The sequence below is a fragment of the Notechis scutatus genome, chromosome 3 (genome assembly GCF_049901735.1).
Source record: "Notechis scutatus isolate UNSWTSFEM ecotype Mainland chromosome 3, rNotScu1.2, whole genome shotgun sequence".
Taxonomy (NCBI): Eukaryota; Metazoa; Chordata; class Lepidosauria; order Squamata; family Elapidae; genus Notechis; species Notechis scutatus.
Window position 1 is genome coordinate 112,777,483 of NC_142011.1, and position 24,986 is coordinate 112,802,468.

Below are 24,986 nucleotides of genomic sequence, written 5' to 3' on the forward strand. Positions count from 1 at the left end.
TGGAGTCTTGGAGTAGGTCTGTCAATTTTGTTTCGTAGTCTTTTCTGTCCATTACTACAGTGGCATTCCCTTTGTCTGCTGGGAGGATGATTATGCTGCTATCTCTTTTCAGGGTTTGTAGCGCTTTAATTTCATTTTTCTGCAAGTTGCTTTTGGGTGGTTTGCTTGTGCATAGGATGTTCTTCTTCTTCTTCTGTATTGTGTTCGTCTGTGAGTCAGACTTTTACAGTTGTTTCAGTTTTAAATTTGGGGTAGCCTACTGCTGTGCCAGAATGGTTTTTTCTTCATCCTGATTGGTTGGGAGTCTTGGTCTGTGTTTATTGGTCTTGGAGTTTGCTGTGTTCTGCTTGATTGGTGTTTCTAATATCTTCTGTCTGTTTTGTGGCTCTTTTTGAGTGGCTGGCAACATTGTGTTCCTGTATTGGAGGCTTTTAGTGCAGCTTGGCTCCGAGTAAATGGACGGCTATCATTTGTTAGGAAGCTAGGTTTCATCTGGGTACCTGGTTGGGGTGTGTTTGAGCTGGAGGTATCAGAGGGGATCTGTTTGTGCCCAGGTGTTTGCCTGGCTAGTGGTGTGGAGATTTGTTTGTTTGTGAGTGCAGGCTTCCAAATAATTGACAGTCTGGTGGAATCATCTCTTCTATTCATGCTTTCAGGTCTTTTTTCAATCTCTATGGCTTCTCTGATAATTCTGTGGCTGGGGTTTTCTATAGTGGCTAGGGTTTTGGTGCCATTGACCTGTGGCTTCCATGTGTTGGACTAGTGAGGAAGTGTGTTCCAGCTTTTTTACTGCATTTTTGTGTTCGTCCAAGCGGGTACTAATTCTTCTATTGGTCTGTCCAATGTATGTGGCCGGGCATGATGCACAGGGGACTTCATATATGCCTTGGTTTTCCAGGTCAATTTTATCTTTGGGGTTTCTAAGGATGGCTGCTATTTTTCTGTCTGTTTTAAAGGCTTATATATATATATGAGAAACAATAGGACAGGGATGGTAGGCACGTTGGTGCGCTTATGCATGCCCCTACAGACCTCTTAGGAAAGGTGTGAGGTCAATAGTAGACAGTCTAAGGTTAAAGTTTTTGGGGTTTGGGGAAAAAAACCACAGAGTCAGGTAGAGTATTTCAGACATTGACCACTCTGTTGCTGAAGTCATATTTCCTGCAATCAAGTTTGGTGCTATTAACCTTGAGTTTGTATCTATTGTTTGCTCTTGTGTTGTTTTGGTTGAAGCTGAAGTATTCATTGACAGGTAAGTCATTGCAATGTATGATTTTATATACTATACTTAGATCGGACCGAAGGCGGTGTAGTTCTAGGTTTTCTAGGTCTAGAATTTCGAGTCTGGTGGCATAAGGTATTCTGCAATGAGTAGAGGAGTGGAGAACTCTTCTTGTGAAATATTTCTGGACTTTCTCAACTGTGTTAATATCAGATACGTAATGTGGGTTCCAGACTGATGAGCTATATTCGAGTATTGGTCTAGCAAATGTTTTGTATGCTCTAGTTTTGTATGCTCTAGTGTAATATTACTAGAGAAAAAGCGACATAAGATTAGGTTAACAACTCTTAATGCCTTTTTGGCTATGTAGTTACAGTGGGCTCTAGCACTTGGGTCATTTGAGATGAGTACTCCAAGATCCTTGACAGAGTTTGGATCATCAACAAGGTCTTGACTATTCAGCCTGTATTTTATTTTCTGATTTTTTTTGCCAATATGTAAGAGAGAGCATTTATTTGTTGAGATTTGAAGTTGCCATTTGTTTGGCCATTCTGATACATAGTCAAGGTCTTTTTGAAGGGTAGCCGTATTGTCTGTGGTGTTGAATAGCTTTACATCATCAGCAAAGAGAATGCAGTTGCTTATGATATGATCACAGAGGTCATTTATGTAGAGTATGAAAAGAGTTGGTCCTAGAACACTGCCTTGGGGGACACCACTATTGACAGGTACAGAATTTGATAGGACGCTCCCAATTTTGACCATTTGTTGTCTGTTTGACAGGAATGCTTCTATCCAGTTATGCAGGTGTCCAGAGATACCGTCAGATTTTAGTTTTAGGAGTAGTTTGTCGTGTACCACTGAATCAAAGGCTTTACAGAAGTCTATGTAGATTGCGTCTATTGCTTTGCCCTGATTGATTTGTGTAGTCCATATGTTTTTGCAGTGTAAGAGTTGCAGATTACATGATAGTTTTTTTCCTAAAACCAAATTGTTTATTAGAGAGTAGGTTGTTTCTTTCTAAGTGGAGGATGATGGATTGGTTAATAATTGATTCCATGACTTTATAGGTGACGCAGCATAAAGAGATTGGTCTGTAATTTTCAACTAGGCTGGGGTCTCCCTTTTTGAAGATGGGGATGACCGTGGCTTGTGACCATAGTTTTGGCAAGGAGCTGGTCCTGAAAGATTTTTCAGAGATTATGCTTAGAGGTTCGGCTATGGCAGTGGGTAGTTTTTTTTAAAGAAGTAGGCACATATTCTGTCCGGTCCAATAGATAGAGATGGTTTTAGATTGCGCAGTGCTTTTTCAACAATGTCTTCTGTAAAATCGATATGTATTAGATCATTGTAGCTGTCTGTGGTTATGTTTTTAGTTTATACAGTTTTTTATGATTGTAAGCCACCCAGTTACCCTAAGGTAAAATGCAGAGTTTATAAATTTAATAAACAAAAAAAAAACCTATACTAAAACTAAATCCTTATTTTGAGTTTGGATTCCCTCTGCTTCCACTAATTGGTTTTTTTTCCCTACCCATGCAAAAATAAGTCCACCCACTCTTCCCTTTGATAACCCTTCAACTATTGGAAATTTGCTATCATATCTCCCCCTAGTCTTTTCTAACTTAAGGTGCCCAGTTCTTCATAGGATTGTCTCCTTTTGATACTTTTTTTCTGCACTCCTCCCAATTCAGCATCCTTCTTGTATTGTGGTGAGCAGAATCAAGAGATGGGAGGCATATAAATTTAATAAATACAATAAAATTATTTTAAGCCTCATACATTCTTCAGCTCAGCCCTTTTTTTACTTGATCAATCTTGTATTCAATTCACCCATTCATGTTTGACCCTTTATCTCAGATTGATAGGATTTATTCAACACAGCAACACAGCAATTAAATTAAAACGAGGTTATAGAGCTTTGCTTAATCTTTAATCAGCAAATCAAATAGTTTCGGAGTCAGTAAGGAAATTTCTATACGAAAGTACGCTTCATACATTCCTTCAGTGTATTTCGGGGAAACCACGCGCTTTTACATAAAAGAAAGGCGCGGTTCGAAGCCGGCGAGAAGGGATGTAGCATTTTTGGCATGCACTATTTAGTCATTTGGAAGTCTGGCAAACTACATTTCCCAAGAATCTTTGCGCGAAATATGTGCTGCTATTGTCACGGCCATCTTGAAATCTGAACCGCTATCAAAAAAGATTTGGGGGTTGCTGCGTCTTTCCCAGTCTTGCGGTAGCCTGAGCAAAAGTGGGGAGGCTTAGTAGCTTCTTGGAAGGAGGTGATACTGAAGTCAGCTGGTAGTGAAGTAAGTCAGCTATCCGATTCGGGCGGAGAGAAATTGAACGGAGGCGAATTTTTCAGCTACGCAGATCTGTGGGGAAGGGTTGGGGTTTTTTTTGCTCCTCCCATCTGAGTTAGTGATATTTCGGTCAGCTAAAACCAACCCTGCTGGGAAATAGTAACCGAGAGAGACAGAAGAGAAGGGTGGCCCCTGAAGGAAGAAGCTGGCGAAATGAGGGAATCATGTCGAATTTGTGGTCGGGAACTTTGTGGCAATCAGAGGCGCTGGATCTTCCACACCGCAACTAAATTGAATTTCCAGGTTTTGCTCTCGCATGTTCTAGGCAAGGAAATCTCACGTGATGGCAAAAACGAGTTTATCTGTAGCAAGTGTGCCTTTATGTTGGAGCGCATATATCGCTTTGATACTGTTATTGCGCGCATCGAGGCGCTGTCAATTGAACGATTGCAGAAGCTAATGCTAGAAAAGGACCGCCTCAAGCTGTGTATCGCCGAAACATACAGGAAGAACAATGACGAACCCACCGACGAGACGACGGATGTATCCAGCCTGCCGGATCTGCGCTACTCGACTCTCCTCCAGGAAGACTTCGCTTATTCGGGGTTTGAATGCTGGACAGAGCCGGATGAACGCGTTGGAGACCCACAATCGTGCCACGGTGCAGAAAGCCGTCCTAGGCGGTGTCGGGGTTGCGCTGTGCTGCGCGTTACTGATGCTGATTATGAGGCAATTTGCAAAATCCCACGAAAAGTGGCAAGAAATCTCTCCTGTGTATCATCCAGGTGTTCTGCCAACGTTTGTAGTGAAGAGTTACTTATATGTGAGCCAGTAATTACTGACTTGCTAAGCGTCAAGGCGCCTTTGGATGAAGAAAGAGTGGAAGGAGAAACTTCCGAATTGTCCCTTGAATCGTTGGATGCAACCGCGATCGCTGATGCATTACATCCAAAAGAGGAGGAAACGGGCACAGAGGCAAAGAGAAACGCGACGTGTAACTGTATAAGTGATTGTGGAGCACAAAGCTTGTCACTTCAGGGCAACAGGTTAGAGGTAGCCCTTAATTTGGTGAAAGCTTTTGACTGCAAGCCAGTCCAGAGTCCCAGAGGGAGTAAGTTACCTATTCCTGTAAAATCAAGTTCTCATTGCCAGAACTTCGATAAAAACTCTTCTTCTGGCTTCCCAGATGTGGTGCTGAAATCTCAACCTGGCTTTGCCTTAGCTTTTGCCTTGGAGATGTCCGATCTGCAGGAATTGTGGGAAGATTTATGTATGGATTATGTTCCACTTCGAACTAAGGTAGAAGATTGTTTCTTCCAATATTGCCTTTCAGATTCTCGAATATTATCATCCTATACTTTTGATTCACTTTTGGCTTGAGATGCAATATTTTTGTAACCCACCTGTAATTTACTGGTTGCTTTTTTCATCCACTATAGTTTACCACTTGCTTTCTTCACCCATTATTGTTGGATTCTGAAAATTGCATTTTCATTTTCTGCTTTTTTTTGCTTGAAGTTTTTTTCTTTTAGCTTTCGGTTACATTGCTTTGCAAAGGATTAAAATGAATGTTATTTTCTGCCTTACATGTGAAATAAGAGTTATCTTTTTAAAAGGACTTGTAGAGTTGAGTTCATTAGTCCAGATTTGTGCTAGCTATGACTTGATTAAGATATTCATATAAAAATTTGCATGTTTTCTGTGGGGGTTTTTTTAAGGGAATTGCTATTGTCATAAAAATATATCACTTCAGATTGTCCTCATTGGCATGCTAGATATCATATGCAAGGAGACTGCATTATGAATTTCATTGACTTTATTAACAAAATTTTATAAATTTTACTGATATATCAAGTGGTTATACTTAACAAATAGTACTCTAACAACATTTTTAAAAGATTATTTTTATCCTGCCTGTTATTTCTATAAAGAATTCAAAGCAGTGAATGTACATAATATTCTTTCCTCCTCCTACTTTCTCTTCAAGAGCAACCACTCTATGAAGCAAGTTGGGCTGAGAGAGAGAGAGTGGCCAAAAGTCACCCAGCCAGCTTTCATGTCTATGATGAGATTAGAACTCACTGTTTCTAGTTACTAACCTGATGTCTTAACCGCTAGATCAAATTGGCTTTATATGAGGGCTATCCACAAAATAGATTACGTTTTTGTCTGTAGCAAGAAGGGGCGGAGCTAGCGTGGCCATCTTTGGTCTGTGCGTCCGCCGCTCAGTCTGCATCTAGTCGTGCTAGTGGGAGGTTCGTATCGTTGCCCGTTATTTCATAGCAAACATTTGAAATGTGTGCTGCAATTGAAAATCCCGCGAGTTGTGAGGTGCGATCAGTGATAAGGTTTTTGTTGGCAAAAAACCATAAACTGATTGGAAATTTTTTGGCAACTGTGTGAAGTGTACGGGGACAACATCATCACTGAAGGTGGAGTGTGCCAATGGTGCATTAAGTTTAAAAATGGCCGAACTACGGCACTCAAGAAGTCCTGAATGCTTTCAAGTGGGAGATTTTTCCTCATCCGCCCTACAGCCCCGATCTTGCACCAAGCGACTACCACTTGTTTCCGAGGATGAAGACCTGGCTTGGAACACAGCGCTTTGACGACGACGCGGGCGTGCGTGACTGACTGGCTCAAATCTCAGGCGGCTGAATTTTATGACAATGGAATTACAAAGCTTGTTCACCGCTATGATAAGTGCCTCAATTTGTTCGGTGAGGAAAAATCTCCCACTTGAAAGCATTCAGGATTTCTCGAGTGCCATAGTTCGGCCATTTTTAAACTTAATGCACCATTGGCGCACTCCACCTTCAGTGATGATGATGTCCCCATACACTTCACACAGTTGCCGAAAAATTTCAATCGGTTTATGGTTTTTTGCCAACAAAAACCTTATCACTGATTGCACCTCACAACTTGCGGGATTTTCAATTGCAGCACACATTTCAAACGTTTGCTGTGAAATAATGGGCAACGATACGAACCTCCCACTAGCACGACTAGATGCAGACTGAGTGGCGGACGCACAGACCAAAGATGGCCGCACTAGCTCCGCCCCTTCTTGCTACAGACGAAAACATAATTTATTTTGTGGATAGCCCTCGTATTTATATATTTATCATATCTATTTTTATATAACAATAAATGCTAATTTATATGCAATAGCACTTATAGGGCTTTACAGCACTCTCTGAACAGTTTGCAGTGTCAGCATATTATCCCCAACATTCTGGGACCCCATTTTCCAACCTTTGGAAGAGTGGAAGGCAGAGTCAACCTTGGGCCTGTCAGGATCGAACTCCAGACTGTGGGCAGAGTTAGCCTGCAATACTAAGCAGTATGCCACCAGGGCTCATTACTTTAGAAAGTAGAAGAATGCCTGTAACTACAGTATAGTAACTGATTTTCAAATGACAGTTGATTTTCTTTCAGCAATTTTGTTTTCTCCTAGTTTTTTCACATTACAAAACTCAGTTAAATTAAGTTGAATCTCTGGTGGAAATCCAGAGATATAGCATCACACACAGAATTGAGCTTTGTTGAAGATTATCTTCTTGCAACATCTCTAGGAATTGATTCTATTAAAATCATGAATTAATTCTGGAATTTGTGAAAGAGAAGCTGCTTTCTATAGTTTTAATGTATGCACAATCTTAAGCATGCATACAGAAATCCTACTTAAGTCAATAAGTAAGATTAAGTTGTGCTTAAAATCATAAAAAGTTAAAAAGATCTACTGGACTTAAACTAGTACTTTTTATCTATATAGATACCTAATCTAGGGTGAGCTTAAATTGATTATAAATACGGAAAAAGGGGCTCAGACATAGGTTAAAAAAATTGTCGAAAAGATAGATTAGATAGGCAGGTAGGCAGTCTAGTCTTATGACCATATCAAAGAAAATAAAAGTAAAATAAAAGATCTATTTCCAGGATAAAACAGGTTAAAGAAAATACAATGTATTGAATACAAAGAATCAACAATCAAATAAATACATCACCTTTATGTGATACCCTGATCTGTTCAATATAACACTTAGCTGAACTGCCTCATCTATAAGCTTAGCAATTATGCTAATAGTGTAGCTAAAATGTTAGAAGACAAGCTGCATTCCATTAAAAAAACTAATTTCTTAGTTTTCTTTCTTATAGTTATAAGAAAGTTATATTGCAGATAACTTAGTGAAAGGTGTCTCTGTCTAGGGGTGTGTATACTTTATATTTTGAAATTATTTGCAAAAACTGCCTTCAAACTTGTGTAATTGCAGCACCTTCTCTGCTATTTACTAAAAAAGCTGAATATTTCAGCTTCATGAGCCAGAAAAAAAGATAATGATGCTTTAAATAATCCTCTCAAGTTCAGCAGCTTAAAAAAATATTATTTATTTGTTTGTTTGTTTGTTTGTCAAACATGTACAAGATAACGAGTATAGGTATGAACATAAACATGAACAAAGGAAGTAAATACAGATAAATGGGGACAGTGAGATAGGGATGGTAGGCATGCTGGTGCGCTTATGCATGCCTCCTAAAATACAGAGCTTTGTTAATAAATAAATGCTGCACTTTGCCTCTTCCAAGTAGTTTTAGTGAAATGATATAACAACGAAAGGTAAAGAATATCTTAGCAAATAGTATTTTTCTTATTCTCTTTGTCTCTTCAGAATATGTTTGAGGCTAATCAGCAGCTAACTTACTGTGACATGTCATTCAGTGAAGAGGAAATTGTATGGAATGATACAGAACATATGGAAAAAACCAGCTCTTTAAATGCTATAAATAAGGTATTTATTTAATTTCAAAAATGTTCAAAATTATCTTGGGAACAAGATAATTTATGTAATAAATGTAATATCTTCAGTCAGTGTGCTAGCTAGAATACACCTTAATGTAGTTTTGGCGTTCAAGGTTGGAAACAATTAAGCAAATACAGGGCAGGAAGATCTTAACAAACTGAAATATTGTGCAAAATCTAGCCCTATGAAATTTAATAGGATCAAATCAAAGAGATAAGTACAGGATGGTGGGCATAACAGTGCATGAAAAGAAAAATTGCAGATGTCTTGCAGCCAAATGAGCCAACACTGTCAGATTCGTGTATCTGTCATTTCTTCAGTGGAAGAAGAAAAGGTGGGGGGGAGGCTGATAAAGAAATTCTGTCTTGATGTAACCTGAATATATTTAATCTTATATCGAATTTGTATAACCCACACATGATACGATGGAGGGAGAAAAGCCAGATGGCCAGAACTATCACCTCTGAGAGGCACAACCAGGAGATGAGAAGGTCATAAAAATTCAGTGAGATTGTACTTTGGGAATCTCTTGAATAGTTTGTTCTAAAAAGGGGGTGGGGGGGAAATTAGGTATGCCCTGGGAAACTGAAAAGACCGTTCCTTACACAACACATAATGCAGCAAGGCAGGGAAAGTGTAGCCATATAGTCTGAGATTCTTCCCAATCCCTTGACTGGTAGCACCCAATTGGATGTGTCTGTATTTTTTTCTGTATAAAGAAATATTGTGTGTTTCTGTACTTCCTGCTTATATGTCTGCACCTGGCAGCACAGGGCAAAGCTATGTATACTCTGCTAAGGGTCAAATGTCTAGGAGAAAGAATAGGTGAAAATAGAACAGTTGGCAGCATTTGAAGAAATAACTTATAGGAATTCAGAGGAGGAAATATTTTTTTTTATTCAATTTCTATTCAGCCCATTTTCATATTCACTTTTTCTTTTCAAAACTTATCTGACTGCAGCATATGAGATTTTCTGCTAGGTTTTTGGAGAGCTAGGCTACTGATGGATAGAAGAGCAGGCAGGAGCCAAAGCTATATCTATAATTTTTCCCAACATTTTGTTAGGTTGGCAAAGCATAAAAAAATCAAATGCAATCCTAGGTAGCATAAATAGTGTAGGGTCAAGATTAAGAGAAATCACTATTCCTCTCTATTCTGGATCTCTTAGTGCAGCCAGTTCTGAGCATGACATTTTAGGAAGGACAGTGACAAACAGGAGCAACAATCCAGAGAGTAAGAGGCCTGGAAAGAAAAATATAGGAGCAAGGGTTGTCGGAGTTGGATATGTTTAGTTGAAGAATAGAAAACTGTAGGGAGACAAGAATCTGAAGGTCTGTCATACAAAATATGGATTTTCAAACTTTTTCCAACCATGGGATCTTTTAGATTTTTTTAAAAAAATCCTGAATCCCCCTCAGTAGGCAAAGCTCTACTGATAGAAAATTGGTTGTGTTCAAGTAAAAATTTATTTTATACAAATTTTAATGGCATCACATCCAATTTGAAAAACCCTAATCTAGAAGTTGGGATAGAACTGTTCAATTGTTTTTTGGAAACAGGTAAGAAACTGTAGGTTTAAATTACAAGAAATTGATTTTAATTAAACATGAGGAAAAAAATCCTACTGGAGGTGCTGAAACAAAGGCTGGATGGCTATTTTGGGATGCTATAGCAGTGGCTTTCAGCACTGAGCAGTGTTCAAATATATTATCTTCAAGATCCAATTCATACATTCATTTAGCAGTAATACTAAAATAATACAGAAATAATTTTGACTGTTAATCCATATTGTAATATTTTGTGCCTGCTAAAAAGGCACATTGGTAATGCTTTAAATAAATGTGATTTAAAATTATTTGACAGTCAGCTGTAGAGTAATCCATTATTTGACAGTCAGCTGTAGAGTAATCCAGGGTTTCTGGTTAAAATTTAGCTATTTGAAGTTTTTACTTAAATGTCAACAGTCCAACTAGCAAACCCAAGAAAAGTAGACACCCTCAGAACTTTGTAATTCCAAAACTAAAACTTTATTGGATACACCATTTTGGCACTGAAGAAATAAAACCAGCTCTGAAGTTTTGCATATATGTATAATCTTCAGAAAGCAATAGCTTCCTGGTGAAGCATTTACATACTTTATTGTATCTAGTTATATTAATGATACTTCAGAGTTGCAAGACAATTTAGTGCTAGTTTTCCTTTTCTTAAATATAAGAAATAAATATAAAATTAAATTAGTGATATAAATTTATTTATGGTATTCAGCAGCTCCAAGACAAAATGAATGAAATGGATTTTGAACTGAAATCTCTCCAGCATGCATCCAAGAAACAGGATCACATAATCCAGAAATTGAAAGAGATGTTAAAGAGCAAGGAAAATGAGGTTTGTAATTCTTTGAAGAATAGATCTAATGACTGAAATATAATTAAAATAGAGCTGGAAGGAATCTTGGACGTCTTCTAGTCCAACCCCCTGCTCAAGCAGGAGACCCTATATCATTTCAGACAGTTGGCTGTCCAGTCTTTTCTTAAAAACCTCCAGTGATAAAGCACCCACATTTTCTGACGGCAAGCTATTCCACTGGTTAATTGTTCTAACTGTTAGGAAGTTTCTCCTTAATTCCAGGTTGCTTCTCTGCTTGATAAGATTCCATCCATTGTTTCTTGTCCACTTTCCCTCCTCCTTCCCTTGTGCCGGCCGCTGTGTTGCCCGTTTCTCCATTGCAGCGCAGCACCCAGGGTCCACTTTGATAGCGTGTGTGTATGTATAGTAATTTACCTGGCCAAATAATCCCGTAGTCTCCCCTACATTGGGCCCAGCTTCGATCATGCTGCCAACTTAATTCTTCATCCCTTTCACTTTTTCCTGCTGACAACACCCCGCTGACAACACAGCTCAATGTGGAGGGGGGAATCCCTCCACTTCCCTGCAATTCTTCACCTTCCCGCATGGGCTCTTGGGAGCATCAACTCCTTGCCTCTATGGTAACCCCACTTCCTTGTTCCTTGGAAACCTCGCCTCTTAAAGGAGCTGCATCCAGAAGGCTGAAACAACTGTGAAACCAACATGCAGACAAGCCCCCTTTGGAAATTTAACAACCGGTTTGCCCAAGGTCAGATTGGCCATTGCAGAAGGCTTGTTCCCCATGTGCAGGGGAGCTGGAGGACAGGGATTGGCCACACTTCCCACGACAGCTAACCTGACTCTGGGCAAACCAGTTGTTAAATTATTTGAATCCCACCACTGAAGGGCCTATTGTTCAAATATGTCAAATCTTTTTGGACCTTGAGCCTATCATCTAGAGCAGGGGTGTCAAACTGGCGGCCCATGGGCCGGATGCATCACATGCAGGCCATACCCATCCTACCTCTGCAAATGGGAAAAACATTGCAAAACGTTACATGATGGCAATGTGACACCACGAGTTTGACACCTGTGATTTACAGTGTTGGCTATTCTTGCCAGCTTTGTGTCATCTACACATTTTATGAGTTCCCCTTCTATTCCCTCATCTAAGTCATTTATGACAGGGGTTGCCAACCTTTTGGACTTCAGGGACCACCAAACTCATAATTTTAAATCCCGCGGAACACTAATATGAATTTTGACTCACTGCGGCTTGCTGACGTTTTCCCAGGGTCTCTGCAGAAAGCAGCAGAGACTCTGGGAAAATCCCAAAAAACGCCTGCAAGAAAATTCCCCACCCCATTTTCCTACTGATCAATCATTCTTTATTTGGCATTGCAGGATATTGTCTCCATCTCCGTTCTCAGGGGGAAAGAGAGAGAGAAATAGAGACTTTCGGCTTCATGCAAGGAAAGCAGCAGAAGCAGCAGAAGTCTTTCTTTCTCTCCCCCAAACTCTGCCAGAAATGAGTCTTTGTGAGACTTGTTGTGCCAGCATAGCCTCTTGGGGCAGGATGCCTTGCAGGATCCCAAAGACTAATTTCTGGCAGAGTTTGGGGGAGAGAAAGAAAGACTTTTGGTGCTTTCCTTGCGTGCAGCCAAAAGCAGAAGAAGAAAGAAGTGGAAAGAAGCAGCCTGGTGGCCAGGCGAGGTGCGTGGGGTGAGTGGGGCAAGTTCTCCCCCTCCGCCCTTTCCCCCTTCCCCTCACTACCTTGTGTTTTTCGCAATGCAAGCGACACAAGCCTTGTGTTCCCGTGGCCCATGTGGGCAGTGCAGCCTTGTGTCCCCACGTAGCCTGGATTAATTGCTTTGGGGGGTGTTTTGGGGGTGACATTTCTCTGCGGACCACCAAAATTTTCTTCTTTTTCTTTAAATTTTACTGATTTTTAAAAACAAACATAAACAAACAAAACATAAAACATAAAACATGAAAACATAAAACATCTTTTTTGAAAGCAGCCTGATCCCGGGTTACATCTTTTCATGCAGACACAAATTCAAATTCATGCTCATTTTTATATTCCATTCCATATCTTATTACCATTCTACATTTTCTATATAACTTCTCCCCTCTTTCAACTTTTTTAATTTTATTTTATTTATTTCATCTCAATTCAAATCATCATGCTTATATTCTTTGTCTGTCCTGTTTCAGCTGTCTATTATCTTTTCTCATTAAGCAAAATTTCTCCTGTGGTCACTAATTGGAGTATGACACCTTTATATCTTTCCCCTAAAATTATAACAGTTAATATAATACATAACTTCTGTTCAGATTCTGCTTGGTACATTCTAAAACTAAACAATGTATTTAAAAAAAGAAAAAATTATAAATATATAACATAATTAAAACAACAATCCATACCAATTCAATTCTATCATTAATATTAATATTCATTTAAATCTTGAACATTTTACACATTACTTTTCAAATAAGTATCATACTTCTATGGAAACACTTATAAACTTTCCATAATTACTTCCCTCCCACTTCACTTATATTTTATAAAACGTTGAGTAGTTAAAATGTTCCCATTCCTTCCTAGTTCAATTCTCTCATTTATTTCATTTCATTTATTTTGTTCACAAAAGTTTCACTAAATTACACTAACTATTTTATTCCACTTTTAAATCATATGTTGTTTCCAATTTTCTAACATTATTTCTATTACAAATATAACAATACAATCTTATGTACCTTTACAGAATCCCTTTTCCAGTTAAATTTTCACCCATTATCTCTGAATAGATCCTGTTTCTTTACATCTTGCTCCAGACCTTTGTAACTTCTCTTCCCTTCCTTCTCCCCTTTCTTCTCTCTCCCCTTTTTACCCCCCTGTCTCTCCACCTCCATTTCCCTCTTCTGTATTCCCCTTTTCTGTTGCTTTCCAACATTATATCCCCTTTTCACATTATTTTTCCCTTTTTTGGCTGTTTTTTTAGGTCTTGGATTCTCCATTCTCTTTCCCCCCTTTCCCTTTTCTTCCCCAGATAGAATTACTTGTTCATTAAAAATGGCTTCTTCTTTGTCCCAATCTTCTTGTTGTGCAGTCTTTTCTTGTTGTTTCTTGTAAACACCAATCGCCATTTCTAAGAATTGGAAAATGGAACCAAAGGAGCCCTTCCCTTCTTGTTCCTCTTCTTTATATTTTTTAAATTCGATTTTCAGTTCATCCAGATCATTCAGTTCATCCAGAAGTGATGCCATTGTAGAGGTTTTTTTTAAACAACCACCCAATTCTTTTTAGTCATTCAAATATGATTTCCAAAAGTCCCAAAGTCACCAAACAATCCAAATACACACAAGCTGTTTCTTTTAACACTTTCTTCTTTTTTCACTTTCTCTTCTTGGGGTAACTATTTAGTTGCAAAGTTCCAGTTAAAATGTATCCTTTAGAAGTCTTGTTAAGATTTAACTTTAAATTCTTTTGAATTCCAAGCAGTCTCCTCCTTCCGAGTCCTGCCCTTATTCTTTTCCTCTCCCTTCCCACTTATAGCAAAAAAAAAAAAAGGGGATTTTTTTGTGTTCAGAAATCTTTATTGTCCCTTTGGCATTTAATTATATTTCCAATTTAATTACCTGTTAGTGCCAAAGCGGATTTTTCCAATTTCTTTATTCAGATCTTCTCGTTGTCAGCATGAGGAAGGGGAGTGAAAAAAAAAACTTTCCCTTTTCACTTTTGTTCGCTGCTTCCGAGTCTTCTTTGGGAGCGATGTATCTTTTGCAAAATTTAAATTCCAGGGTACCTTAGTTGTTACTTTTTGTCCCGTTCAGCCAAAAACTTTCACTTCTTAACTTCCTCCTGCACTTTCTTTTCCGGCTGAGTGCTTCTTTGAGGTGGCTATTTCTGACCGCTGCTCTTACCGCCTTCGGGAAAGGGAGTTTAGCCAGCTGAGGAGGAGAGGTGCGGCTCCCCTCGACCCTGCTGGATCTCCCCCATCTTCACCACCTCTATGGGATGGCTTAGCCCCGAAGCCAGCTGGCTCGGGGCGCTCCAGCGGCAAGCCCAGGCAGAAACCGCGCACGATCGCGGATTCCTGCCTGCCGCCAAAGCCCTGCAAACCGGAAGACCTCCGGACCACCAAAATGTTCTTGTGGACCACCAGTGGTCCCCGGCCCATTGATTGGCAACCGCTGATTTATGAAGATATTGAATGCTGGGCCTAAGATCGAATCTTGTGGTAACGTACTGCTTACTTTCCTCTATGTAGATGTAGTATCATTAAGGACTACTTGTTGAGTATGGTTTGTCAGCCAGTTACAAATCCATCTGGTGGTGATGCTATCTATCCCACATTTTTCTAGCTTACCAAGAAGTAGCTTGTGGTCTACTTTGTTGAATGCCTTACTGAAATCTAAGTATACTATGTCCACAGCATTTCACTGGTCAACTAATTTAGTCACTATCAAAGAATGAAATAAGATTCATTTGGCATGATCTGTGCTGGCTTCTAGTTATAACCTTATTTGTGTCTAGATAGTCACAGATCTATGATGTCAGATCCATGTATCTGCCATTCTTCAATGGAAGAAGAAGGGGGGGGGAGTTGGTACAAGTAATCCTTTTTGATGTAACCTGAATATATTAAATCTTATATTGAATCTGTATAACCTACACATGATATACAACTGGAGGATTGGAGTCAGATGTCCAGAAATTCGTCACCTCTTGAAGAGATAGCAAGTGGTAAAGGGACCATAAAAATTCCAGATCCGGAAGATACTCCCTGGGAACTCTTCAAAAGATACGTTCTCAGAGAAGGGGAGGGGGGAATTAACATGTTGGTTCTTTGTTTGACAAAATATACATCTAAATAAGGGGAGGGGTCCTAACTCCCCTTATCTATTACTGCATGCCTGGGAGGATTTAGACTCTGCTTTGAATAGGGCTGGAATCACCTCATTTCAATAAAGGATTCCTTTTGAAACATCTAAGTCTTCAGAAGTTCATTCTTTTCGGTTCAAGGGGAAAAGTCCAGTTCTTGACACAATGGTTCTGAGATAATATCTGCCATCTCCTTCAGAATTCTGGGATGTAATCCATCAGGTCCTGGTGATTTATATTCATTAAGATCAGACAGATGTTCTCTTACCATTTTCTTGTTTATCTTAATTTTTATTTCTAGTCCGTCTTTTGCAGTAATTTGTTCAGTAGGTTGAGCTATAGTTTATGCATGAAGACTGATGCAAAGAATGAGTTCAGCAGCTCTGCTTTCTCTCTCTAGTGCTGTAGTCATGAATAATAGATGCTTTTCTCAACTTTCAATATTATTTTAAAATAATAAGTCAAGAATTTGACTCAAATCACTTCCAAAAAATATGTAGTCAACTATCAAGATGTAGTGAAACTGAAAATAATCTTTTTGAATGTAGAATTGCTACTGGAATAGCTAACCCCCTGCATTGTGGGTGCTCCATTACTGCAGGTTTTCAAGAAATAGACTGGACAGTTATTTGACTGGGATAATGCAAGGCTTCTGCTTTCTAATTTAACATTTTTATTGAGTTATAAAATATTGTAAAATACAGAAGTAAATAGAAAAGCAGTGGGGGGTGGTGAAGTGAGGAGAGATAAGAAAAGAAAAAGAAGCATTGACTTCCACTCTTTCCATTACAGTAAAATAAGGCATTAACATAAAATGCCAACTTTTTGCTTTTTCATATTAATATGAACAAGCCATTTGTGTAAAGATCTATCAATCTACTCGGTAAAACCCAAAATCAAAGTTTCATTCTTTTCCACATCAAGCACAAAGTTCAGAAGCGGTCTCCATGTGGAAACAAAAGTACTTATGTTCTCAAAGTAGTCAATTTTGCCATTTCAGACAATTCCATCAACTTCTGCAACCATTCGTCCATAGTACGGATCGAAGTACAATAGTAGAGATCTAGTTGATGATCCTTCAGTGTTTGGGTTTTTCTCCTGTTTCTGGTTTACTTTCTGATTTCAAATTGCTTGGTCCTGTTTTCTGTAGTGTGAAGAACTAAATCATGTAATTCATAACCAGAATGAGAAAATAGTCAAACTGCAAGACATGCTACATAAGAACCAGCTTGGGCAATTACAGGTATGGCTTTTACTTGAATTTGTTTACAAATTAATGTTTTTTTGTTTATATCTCTCCAAAAGTTTTTTTTTTTAATTTTGCAAGATGATTAACCCTAATAATGAATGCTAAAGATATAATGTATACAAAAAATGTTTCCCATTAAATCCAAAATATGCCTGCTATAACATTTCCAGCATTAACACAGATGATACAGTAGTATATTATATGATGGAAAATCTTACTTTTTCCAAGGAAGAAGTTTAAATAATTGAGTACTTTGGAGTAATTCTTTACCTGCTTAAATCCAATAATTAAGTAGAGCAGGTAGAACAATACAATAGTGATCTGCTGTCTACAGTTGAAAGCCTGCAGTAAAAAGAAATTTATCAAATTTACTAGAAAGATAGATTTCTAGTTTAAAAATACTTCAGGACTTCAGAATGTTGAATTGTGTTTGAAAATGTATGAAGACAATTGCTAAGAAGATGTTGTAAGCCACCCGGAGTTTCCTGTATGTGAATTGGGAAACTAAAAAGTATAAACAAAAAAACACAAACAAACAAACGAACAGGCTTCCTAGTTTATGTCCTAATTTATCAATATAAGGCTTTGAGGCATATGTGGGTTGCATCTTACAAGGATAGGGAGAAATATGTTTGGCTAGAGCCTTGGCTAGAGCAAACCTATCGCTGAGTGCCAGAGGTGGCACGCAGAGCCCTCTGTGGGCACGTGAACCGTCGCCCCAGCTCAGCTCTGCTACGCATGCACATTCATGCCTCCCGCCAGCCAGCGGGTCTTTGGGTCTCTTCCATGCATATGTGGGGGCGGGGGGCATGCGCAGGGGGGATACATATTGCATTTTGGGGATATGCAGATGTGTGTTTTGGGCACTTGTTGCCAAAAAGGTTAGCCATCATTGGGTTAGAGCCTTAAAAACCTTAGAAGAATGGCTTTAAAGAAGGGGACAGGAGAAAAGGCAAATAATACAGGAACGTAGCTGCATATGATAATAGAGGAGTCAGGAGTCAGGAAATATTAACAAATAAATCTGTGATAGACAGATGACTCAACAATAACATCTGTAGGTTCCAATGTTTACAACAATAGTACTCAGAGGATGGATAGCAAACAGAAAGAAATAGAATCCTAAAATGTAAAAGCAACAATGATTTCATAAATATTAAAAAAATGCAGTGAGATGAGAATCATGATTAGAAAGTGGAAATCAAAGAATATTAATTATTCAAAGAAATAGACCCAATATTATCACAATACAGATTTCTCAACTTACAACCATTCATTTAACAACCACTTATGGAAAAAACTTCCTTATGACTGATCCTCACACATCATCATCATCATCATCGTCATTTAATAAATTTTATTAATTTTCTATTAATTACATTTCTTAATGCTTAATAAACATCATGTTGTCTGGCTATTTAATTTGCTTAACAATACAGATTCCATTGTTACTCTCCACCCCTTTTTTCCAACCATTGGTAAAATAAGTTCCATGTTTGATACTATTCTGTGTCTTCTTTCTGTTTGATTTTCAATGTAAATCTTTCTACCCATTTCTGCACAGTCTAGTACAGGCGTGTCAAACTTGATTTCATTGAGGGCCGCATCAGGCTTGTGTCTGACCTCAGGGGGCCAGGGTGGGTGTGGCCAGCTTAACATCACTCATGTTGGGGGCATCTGTGGTGGCCTGAGCGCTCTGTGAGCGAAAACGGGCTCCCAAGCTCCGTTTTTGGCTGAGATGGCCTCCTGCAACTCTCTGCCACGGCTCTCCCAAGCTCCATTTTCTCTGGCAGAGGCACTGTGGGCTGTTCTTTCACTGTTTCCAGGGTGGCCCTGCGAGCCAGATCTAAGCACCTCGCATGCCGCATCAAGCCCTTGGGACTTGAGTTTGACACCCCTGATCTAGTATTTTCTTAATTATCTCTTCATTTTGTGGTGTTTCTTCATCTTTCCAATATTGTGCGAAAATAATCCTCACTGCTATTAAGACATGTAATAGTAAATACATACTTTCCTTATGAATTTTTTCTGATATCATCCCTAATAAAACAGTTCCGGTTTAAAATCTGGATGTTTCCCTATTATCCTTTCTAGCCATCTGTGTATTTTTACCAAAATATTTTTGCTTTAGCATATGATAAAATGTGCCCATCTTTTGATTACATTTCCAACATTTGCTAGACATACTTTTAAACATTTTAACTAACCTAATAGGTGGTAAATGCCATCTGTAAAACATTTTATATAAGTTTTCTTTATAAGAAGTTGCCATTGTTAATCTATAGTTCCTTTCCCATAAATTTTGCCATATCTCTAATTCTATGTTATCGCCAAATTTTTCTCCCTTGTACCATTGTGTCTTTTATTTGTTCATCTTCCATTTTTAAATTTAGCAAGAAATTATATACCTTCTTAATTAATTCTTATCAGAGTTCAACAGTGTCTTGTCAAAAGGTATTTGTCCTTTATAAAAGCCATACTTTTTTCATATCTATATCATATCTAGATTGTATTTGAGGCCACCATGATAGTATAATGTCCTGTTCTTCAAGCTTTTGCTTCAATTTTAATTTCCTTTCAGTGTCCAAAATATCTTTATATGTCACCATTTTTTCAAACTTCACTAGATTTGGGTATATAAAGGCTTCCATCGTTGAGAGCCATTCTGGAATTTTCAAGTATATTTTATTTTTTCCCATATCGATATTAGTGAGTTTCTTATATAGTGATTTTGAAAGTATGTATGGATTTTATTCTTCTCATACCATAGGAAGGCATGCCATCCTAATTGTAAATCATGTCCTTCTAAGTATAACAGTCTCTTGTGCCTAAGGGTTATCCATTCTTTTACCCATGTTATCACACATGCTTCATAATACTGTATAAAGATCAATCTGGTAGTCCAAACCCTCCATTTCTTTAGATTCTTGTAGCATTTTCAATTTTATTCTCACTTTTTTTCCTTGCCAAATAAATTTCAGTGTCAATTTGTTCAGATCATCAAAGAATTTATTTTCAATTTTTATAGGTATTGTTTGGAACATGAAAAGCAGTTTTGGTAGGATGTTCATTTTTATCGTAGCAATCCTTCCTAACATTGATAAATGTAGGTTTTTTTCATTTTTCCAAATCTAATTTTATTTGGTTAAGTAGTTTTATATAATTGTCTTCTTTTATCATTGTACATCTTGCTGTTAAGAATATTCTCAAATATTTAATTTTCTTAACTATTTAAAAGTCCACTTTTTCTGCCAGATTTTCTTTTTGCTTTCGTATAAGGTTTTTAACTATAACTTTAGTTTTTTCTCAGTTTATTTTCAGTCCTGCTATCTCTCCAAACTGCTCTATATCTTTTAACAGTTTTGGAATTATCTCTAGTGGTTCTTCTACAATGAATACCAAATTATCTGCAAACGCTTGTAGTTTATATCTTTCCTTTCTTATTTCGATTCCCAAATTTTGTCTGATATTCCTGTTCAAAACTTCCACAGTCAATATAAATAATAAAGGCGATAGCGGGCATCTGTGTCTTGTTCCTTTTTTTATATTAAAGCTCTCTGTATAGTCCCTGTTTACAATTACCTTAGTTGTTTGTGTTGAGATAATTCCCCGTTAGGAGAATTAGCGCACACAGAAAGACGTAGTGAGAGTGGTGAAGAATAACACACAAACAGCACACAGCTACACTGTATAGTAAAATGTACGTTTTTACTTCCAGTAAATGGTTAAGCAAAGTTCAACAAAAAGTCCAAGTCATTCACAGTTAAAACAATCAGATTTCAGTCCAGGGTTAATCCAATCAAAAAGTCCAGTATCAAAAACAGTTCAGTAACAGACTTACATCAAATCCAAGACTAACGATGATCAGCAACAGTCAATAAGGAAATGCAGGAATGGCAACACTCTCAGCAACAAGAGACAGAACAACCCAGGTTTCTGGCTCCATCTTATGGCCGTTTGAGAAACCACACCCAATTACAATTTTAGCATTTCCTTAAAGAGACAGTATTAAAATGTCTATCCTGGTTTATATATTTTCTAACTCAACTGTTAGGTGACTTACATTCCTAACATTCTCCCCTTTGGGTAGGACAATATATACAACCTTACATTCTAATTCCATAATCCTCACAGCAAGCCTTATGCTTTACTGAGCCTTGGGCTTTTGTAAAATGATCTGCAATGTTATTTTCTGATATACAGTATTCCAGCTTAATCATCTTACTTTGTACGCATTGTCTCACATTTAAATATCTTAAATCTGTGTGTTTTGATCTTGTCTTAACAGCAAGATTTGAAGCCATCTGTATTGCTGATTGGTTATCTTCATAAACAACAATAGAATCTGTTACATCAATTCCCATATCAATTAATAGTTGCTTATAACAAATTAAATCTGTACATAATAAAGACAAACATGAGAATTCAGCCTCCATTGTTGACAAACTTAAATGTTTCTGTCGAATAGACCTCCATCCAATCAACACTTTTCTCAATAATACTACAGTACCCGATGTAGATTTACGTGTATTTATGTCTGCAGCAAAACTTGCATCGGCATATGCAGTTAGACTTAGTTCATTCTTAGGCTCCAAATACAATGCATAATGCATTGTTTGTTTCAGATATCTTAACACACGCTTAGCAGCTTGCCAGTGCCTTTCATTTGGCTCAGCATTAAATCTGGCTAATTGGTTAACACTGTATGCTATATCTGGCCTTGACCAATTACTGAGATAAGGTAAACTACCAATCAAGGACTGATAAATGTTCTTATCAAAAACAGGACTTTGAACATCACTATGGCTAAACTCCTGGCTCATTGGTGTTTTAGCCAGTTTACAAAGTTCCATTTTAAAACTTTTTAGTAATTGGTTAATTTTATCTGCCTGTGAGATTTTGTATCCTCCCCTAGTTCTATCTATCTTTAAACCAAGATATTGTTTGATTTCTCCTAACTGTTTTATCTTAAATTTCCTCTCTAACAGTGAGATTATTTTAGTAGCTTCTTGTTCAGTTTTGGTGATTAATGCTATGTCATCAGTGAACAATAGCAACAATGAAATTATACCATTACTTTCTCTTTTAAACAAACATGGATCAGCCATCCCAGCTACAAAACCTATCTTAGTTAATTCCTTAACTATACACTGGTTCCACTCATATCCTGATTGCTTCAAGCCATAAAGACTCTTTTTCAATCTCCAGCAATCAGTATTGTATTATCATTTTTTATACCTAAAGGTTCTTCAAATATATAGTGTGTTGCAAAGGTGCATGCAGATATGCCATCTCTACATCTAAATGATTTAGAATGTATTTCTCCTTAGCTGCCCACACTAATGCTGCTCGTAATGTAGTAGCCTTCAGACTAGGAGCAAACACTTCATCGTAGTCATTTGCTGTCTGATTGAACCCTTGTGCTACTAACCTGGCTTTATGGATAACAGTCCCATCTGCACCTGTCTTTAGCTTATATAGCCATTTACATCCTATGGCATGTTTACCGGATGGTAACTTAACATTTTCATATACCTCCAGTCTTTTTAAATATTTCAGTTCCTTTTTCATTGCTTCCTGCCAAGCAGCCTGATCCTTAGTAGGATATAGTTTCAGTTCATTATAATTACCAGGAACTGTATTCACTTGGCATACCACACTAGCCTGATATCTATCAGGTGGTTGTGTTACTCGGGTTGAATGTCTCGGTAATACAGGGCTTACTGGTGAACTCACCTGTGCCACCTGCTCCTGTTCTTCTATCTCTTGCTGTGCCTGTTCTCCTACTTCCTCCTGTGCTTCCTCTTTAATGGCTATTCGTGGTTTACTTATTTCATCTTTAGGGACTACTTTGGTGTCAATAATAACATCATTGCTGGATTCCTGTTCCAATTTATTCCACCCAACGTGCTCAAGAAATTTTGCACTAGCGCTACAATAAACATTAGCTGTGCCTTGATCCCAAAATCTAAACGATCTATGGTTGGCCTCGTAACCTACAAAAACTAATTTCCTAGCTCTATGTTGCCCTTTCAGTCTTACTTGTGAGGGAATATGCACCCATGCTGGAGCTCCAAATGTGTGTAGGTAACTTAAATTTGGTTTTCTGCTATGCCAACAAGTGAATGGCAATTCTCCAGTTGTTGTGTTAACTACATTGTTTAAAACATGGTTACTACACATTATGGCTTCACCCCACAGTGTTTCAGGCAAACCTGAATCAGATAACATAGTGCGAGCCATGGCTTGTAATGTTCGCCCTCTTCGTTCTACAAATGAGTTATGTTGTGGTCTGTAAGGTGCAGAACGTTTATGCTCGACACCAGCCAATTTCAACATAGTTTGGAATCTCTTGTTAATAAACTCAGTCCCGTTATCAGTAACTAAAGTAATTACTTTACTCCTCATTTTTTCTCTCAGCAAATCTTAGCCAATTAAAGAAATGTTGGAATGTTTCTGTTTTGTTTTTCATGAGATAGCAGAAACCGTACTGTGAGTAATGGTCCATTATACTGAAAACATAGCAGGCACCTCCCAAACTGGGTTTTTTAGGACCAATTATGTCAGCAAAAACAACCTCTAAAGCAGGGGTGGGCAAACTTTTTTTGGCATTGACTTTTAAAATTTGACAGACGGGCCGGGTCAGCACAAGATTTTTTGGGAATCGCCCCCCCACCCTTTCCCCCCTCTTCTCCTCCTTCCCCCCTCGGAGGCCCCTGAGTCAGGAGTTGCTACCGCCGGCGCGGCTCCGCGTGGCTCCAGTCCCGCGTTGCCTCGGAAAGGGAAAGGCAAAAAGGAAGAGCCGCGGCGGTGCTTTGCAACGGCAGCAGCAGCACCGGAGGCTCAGGCTCAGCGGCTCCTGGTTTTGCCTTTTCCTTCCCAAGGCAACACGGGACTGGAGCCGCGCGGAGCTGCGCCGGCAGTAGCAACTCCTGACAGCCCCAGCCGGACACCTGAGCGGAGCCCGGACGGAACTGCCTGTTGCTGCTGCCAGAGCACCGCTGGGTCGCCTCCTCCAAGCAGCCCTCCCGCCTGCCGGGCTTCCCCTCTGCCGCGCGGCTCGGGGCCAGGCGTGAGCGCCCGCGAGTTAAAAGGAAGCCGAAAGTTGCTGGGAAGTTGCTCGGGTTTTCGGGCTTCCAGGCTTAAACTTTGCACAGGCAAAGTTTGCAGGCGGGAGCGTCTTCCCGCCGAGGAGCGGAAGGGTTCCACCCGTGGGTGGGCGGGTGGGCTGCTTGGAGGAGGCGACCCAGCGGTGCTCCGGGTTTCCCCTCCACCGCGCGGCTCAGGGCCAGATGCAAGCGCCCGCGAGGAAAAAGGAAGCCGCAAGTTGCTGGGAAGTTGCTCGGGTGCTGGGAACAGGCTTTTAAAGTGCCGCCCGAGCAGGACCGCCGAGCCGGGAACGGGGCACCAAGGCAGGGCAAGGCTCCACCAGCAGCGGCCTAGCTTTAGGTGGCTCCAAGCAGCCCGCTCCAAGCAGCCCGCCGCCCGCCGGGCGGAACCCTTCCGCTCCTCGGCCGGAAGACGCTCCCGCCTGCAAACTTTGCCTTTGCAAAGTTTAAGCCTGGAAGCCCCGGAAAAAAAGGGGGATCGGCGGGGACTCACCTTCGGAGAGGTCGCACTCGGCGATTTCGAACTCCCAGCCGAGGCCTTTGCAAAGTTCTTCTTTTCTTTCCTACCCCAAGAGCGCTCCGCACTGTTTTGCAGCTTTGGGGGCCACGCGGCGCAGGGCAATATGCCACGCCCAGCGATTTTTTTTCAGGGCCGGGCCGGATTGGACAGACCAACGGGCCGGATGTGGCCCGCGGGCCGTAGTTTGCCTACCCCTGCTCTAAAGGTTCTTTGGTCTTAAACCCATTCAGTCTGTTTGCTGGAATAACCTTGCTTTTCTCTTGGCTACAAGCATTACAGTTTAAATACTTGCTACAGGGTTTTAATTTTACTCCCTCTGACAATTCAACAGTTTGTTTGAGCATTTTGAAATTAATGTGCCCTAGATGTCTATGCAGTTAATGTATACATTCGTCATGTGGCTTAACATTGTTATAAACTTTTTGTAGAATTCTTCTTGTTTGTCATTCGGGGCATAAATTGCAACCAGAAGTATTTTTGTATTATTATCCACTATTTCAACCATTAATACTCTTCCATCTTCATCAGTATGAATCAGTTTTG

The 24,986-nt window shown here is 39.3% G+C and overlaps 1 protein-coding gene across 30 annotated transcripts in view; it reads left to right on the top strand.

The window, feature by feature from the left end:
* PDE4DIP (phosphodiesterase 4D interacting protein) overlaps window positions 1-24,986 on the top strand; it is a 197,493-nt gene that overhangs the window by 77,778 nt on the left and 94,729 nt on the right. For 8 of the 30 annotated variants that reach the window (XM_087962485.1, XM_087962488.1, XM_087962490.1 and 5 more), the window contains exons 1-4: window positions 3,392-4,827; window positions 8,199-8,318; window positions 10,597-10,716; window positions 16,716-16,808. In XM_087962485.1, the coding sequence (XP_087818611.1) occupies window positions 3,742-4,827; window positions 8,199-8,318; window positions 10,597-10,716; window positions 16,716-16,808 (1,419 nt within the window). In that variant the 5' untranslated portion in view covers window positions 3,392-3,741. Of the gene's footprint in view, window positions 1-3,391; window positions 4,828-8,198; window positions 8,319-10,596; window positions 10,717-16,715; window positions 16,809-24,986 lie in introns of those variants that run through there. The other 22 variants (XM_087962503.1, XM_087962506.1, XM_087962500.1 and 19 more) reach the window with 7 other exon arrangements.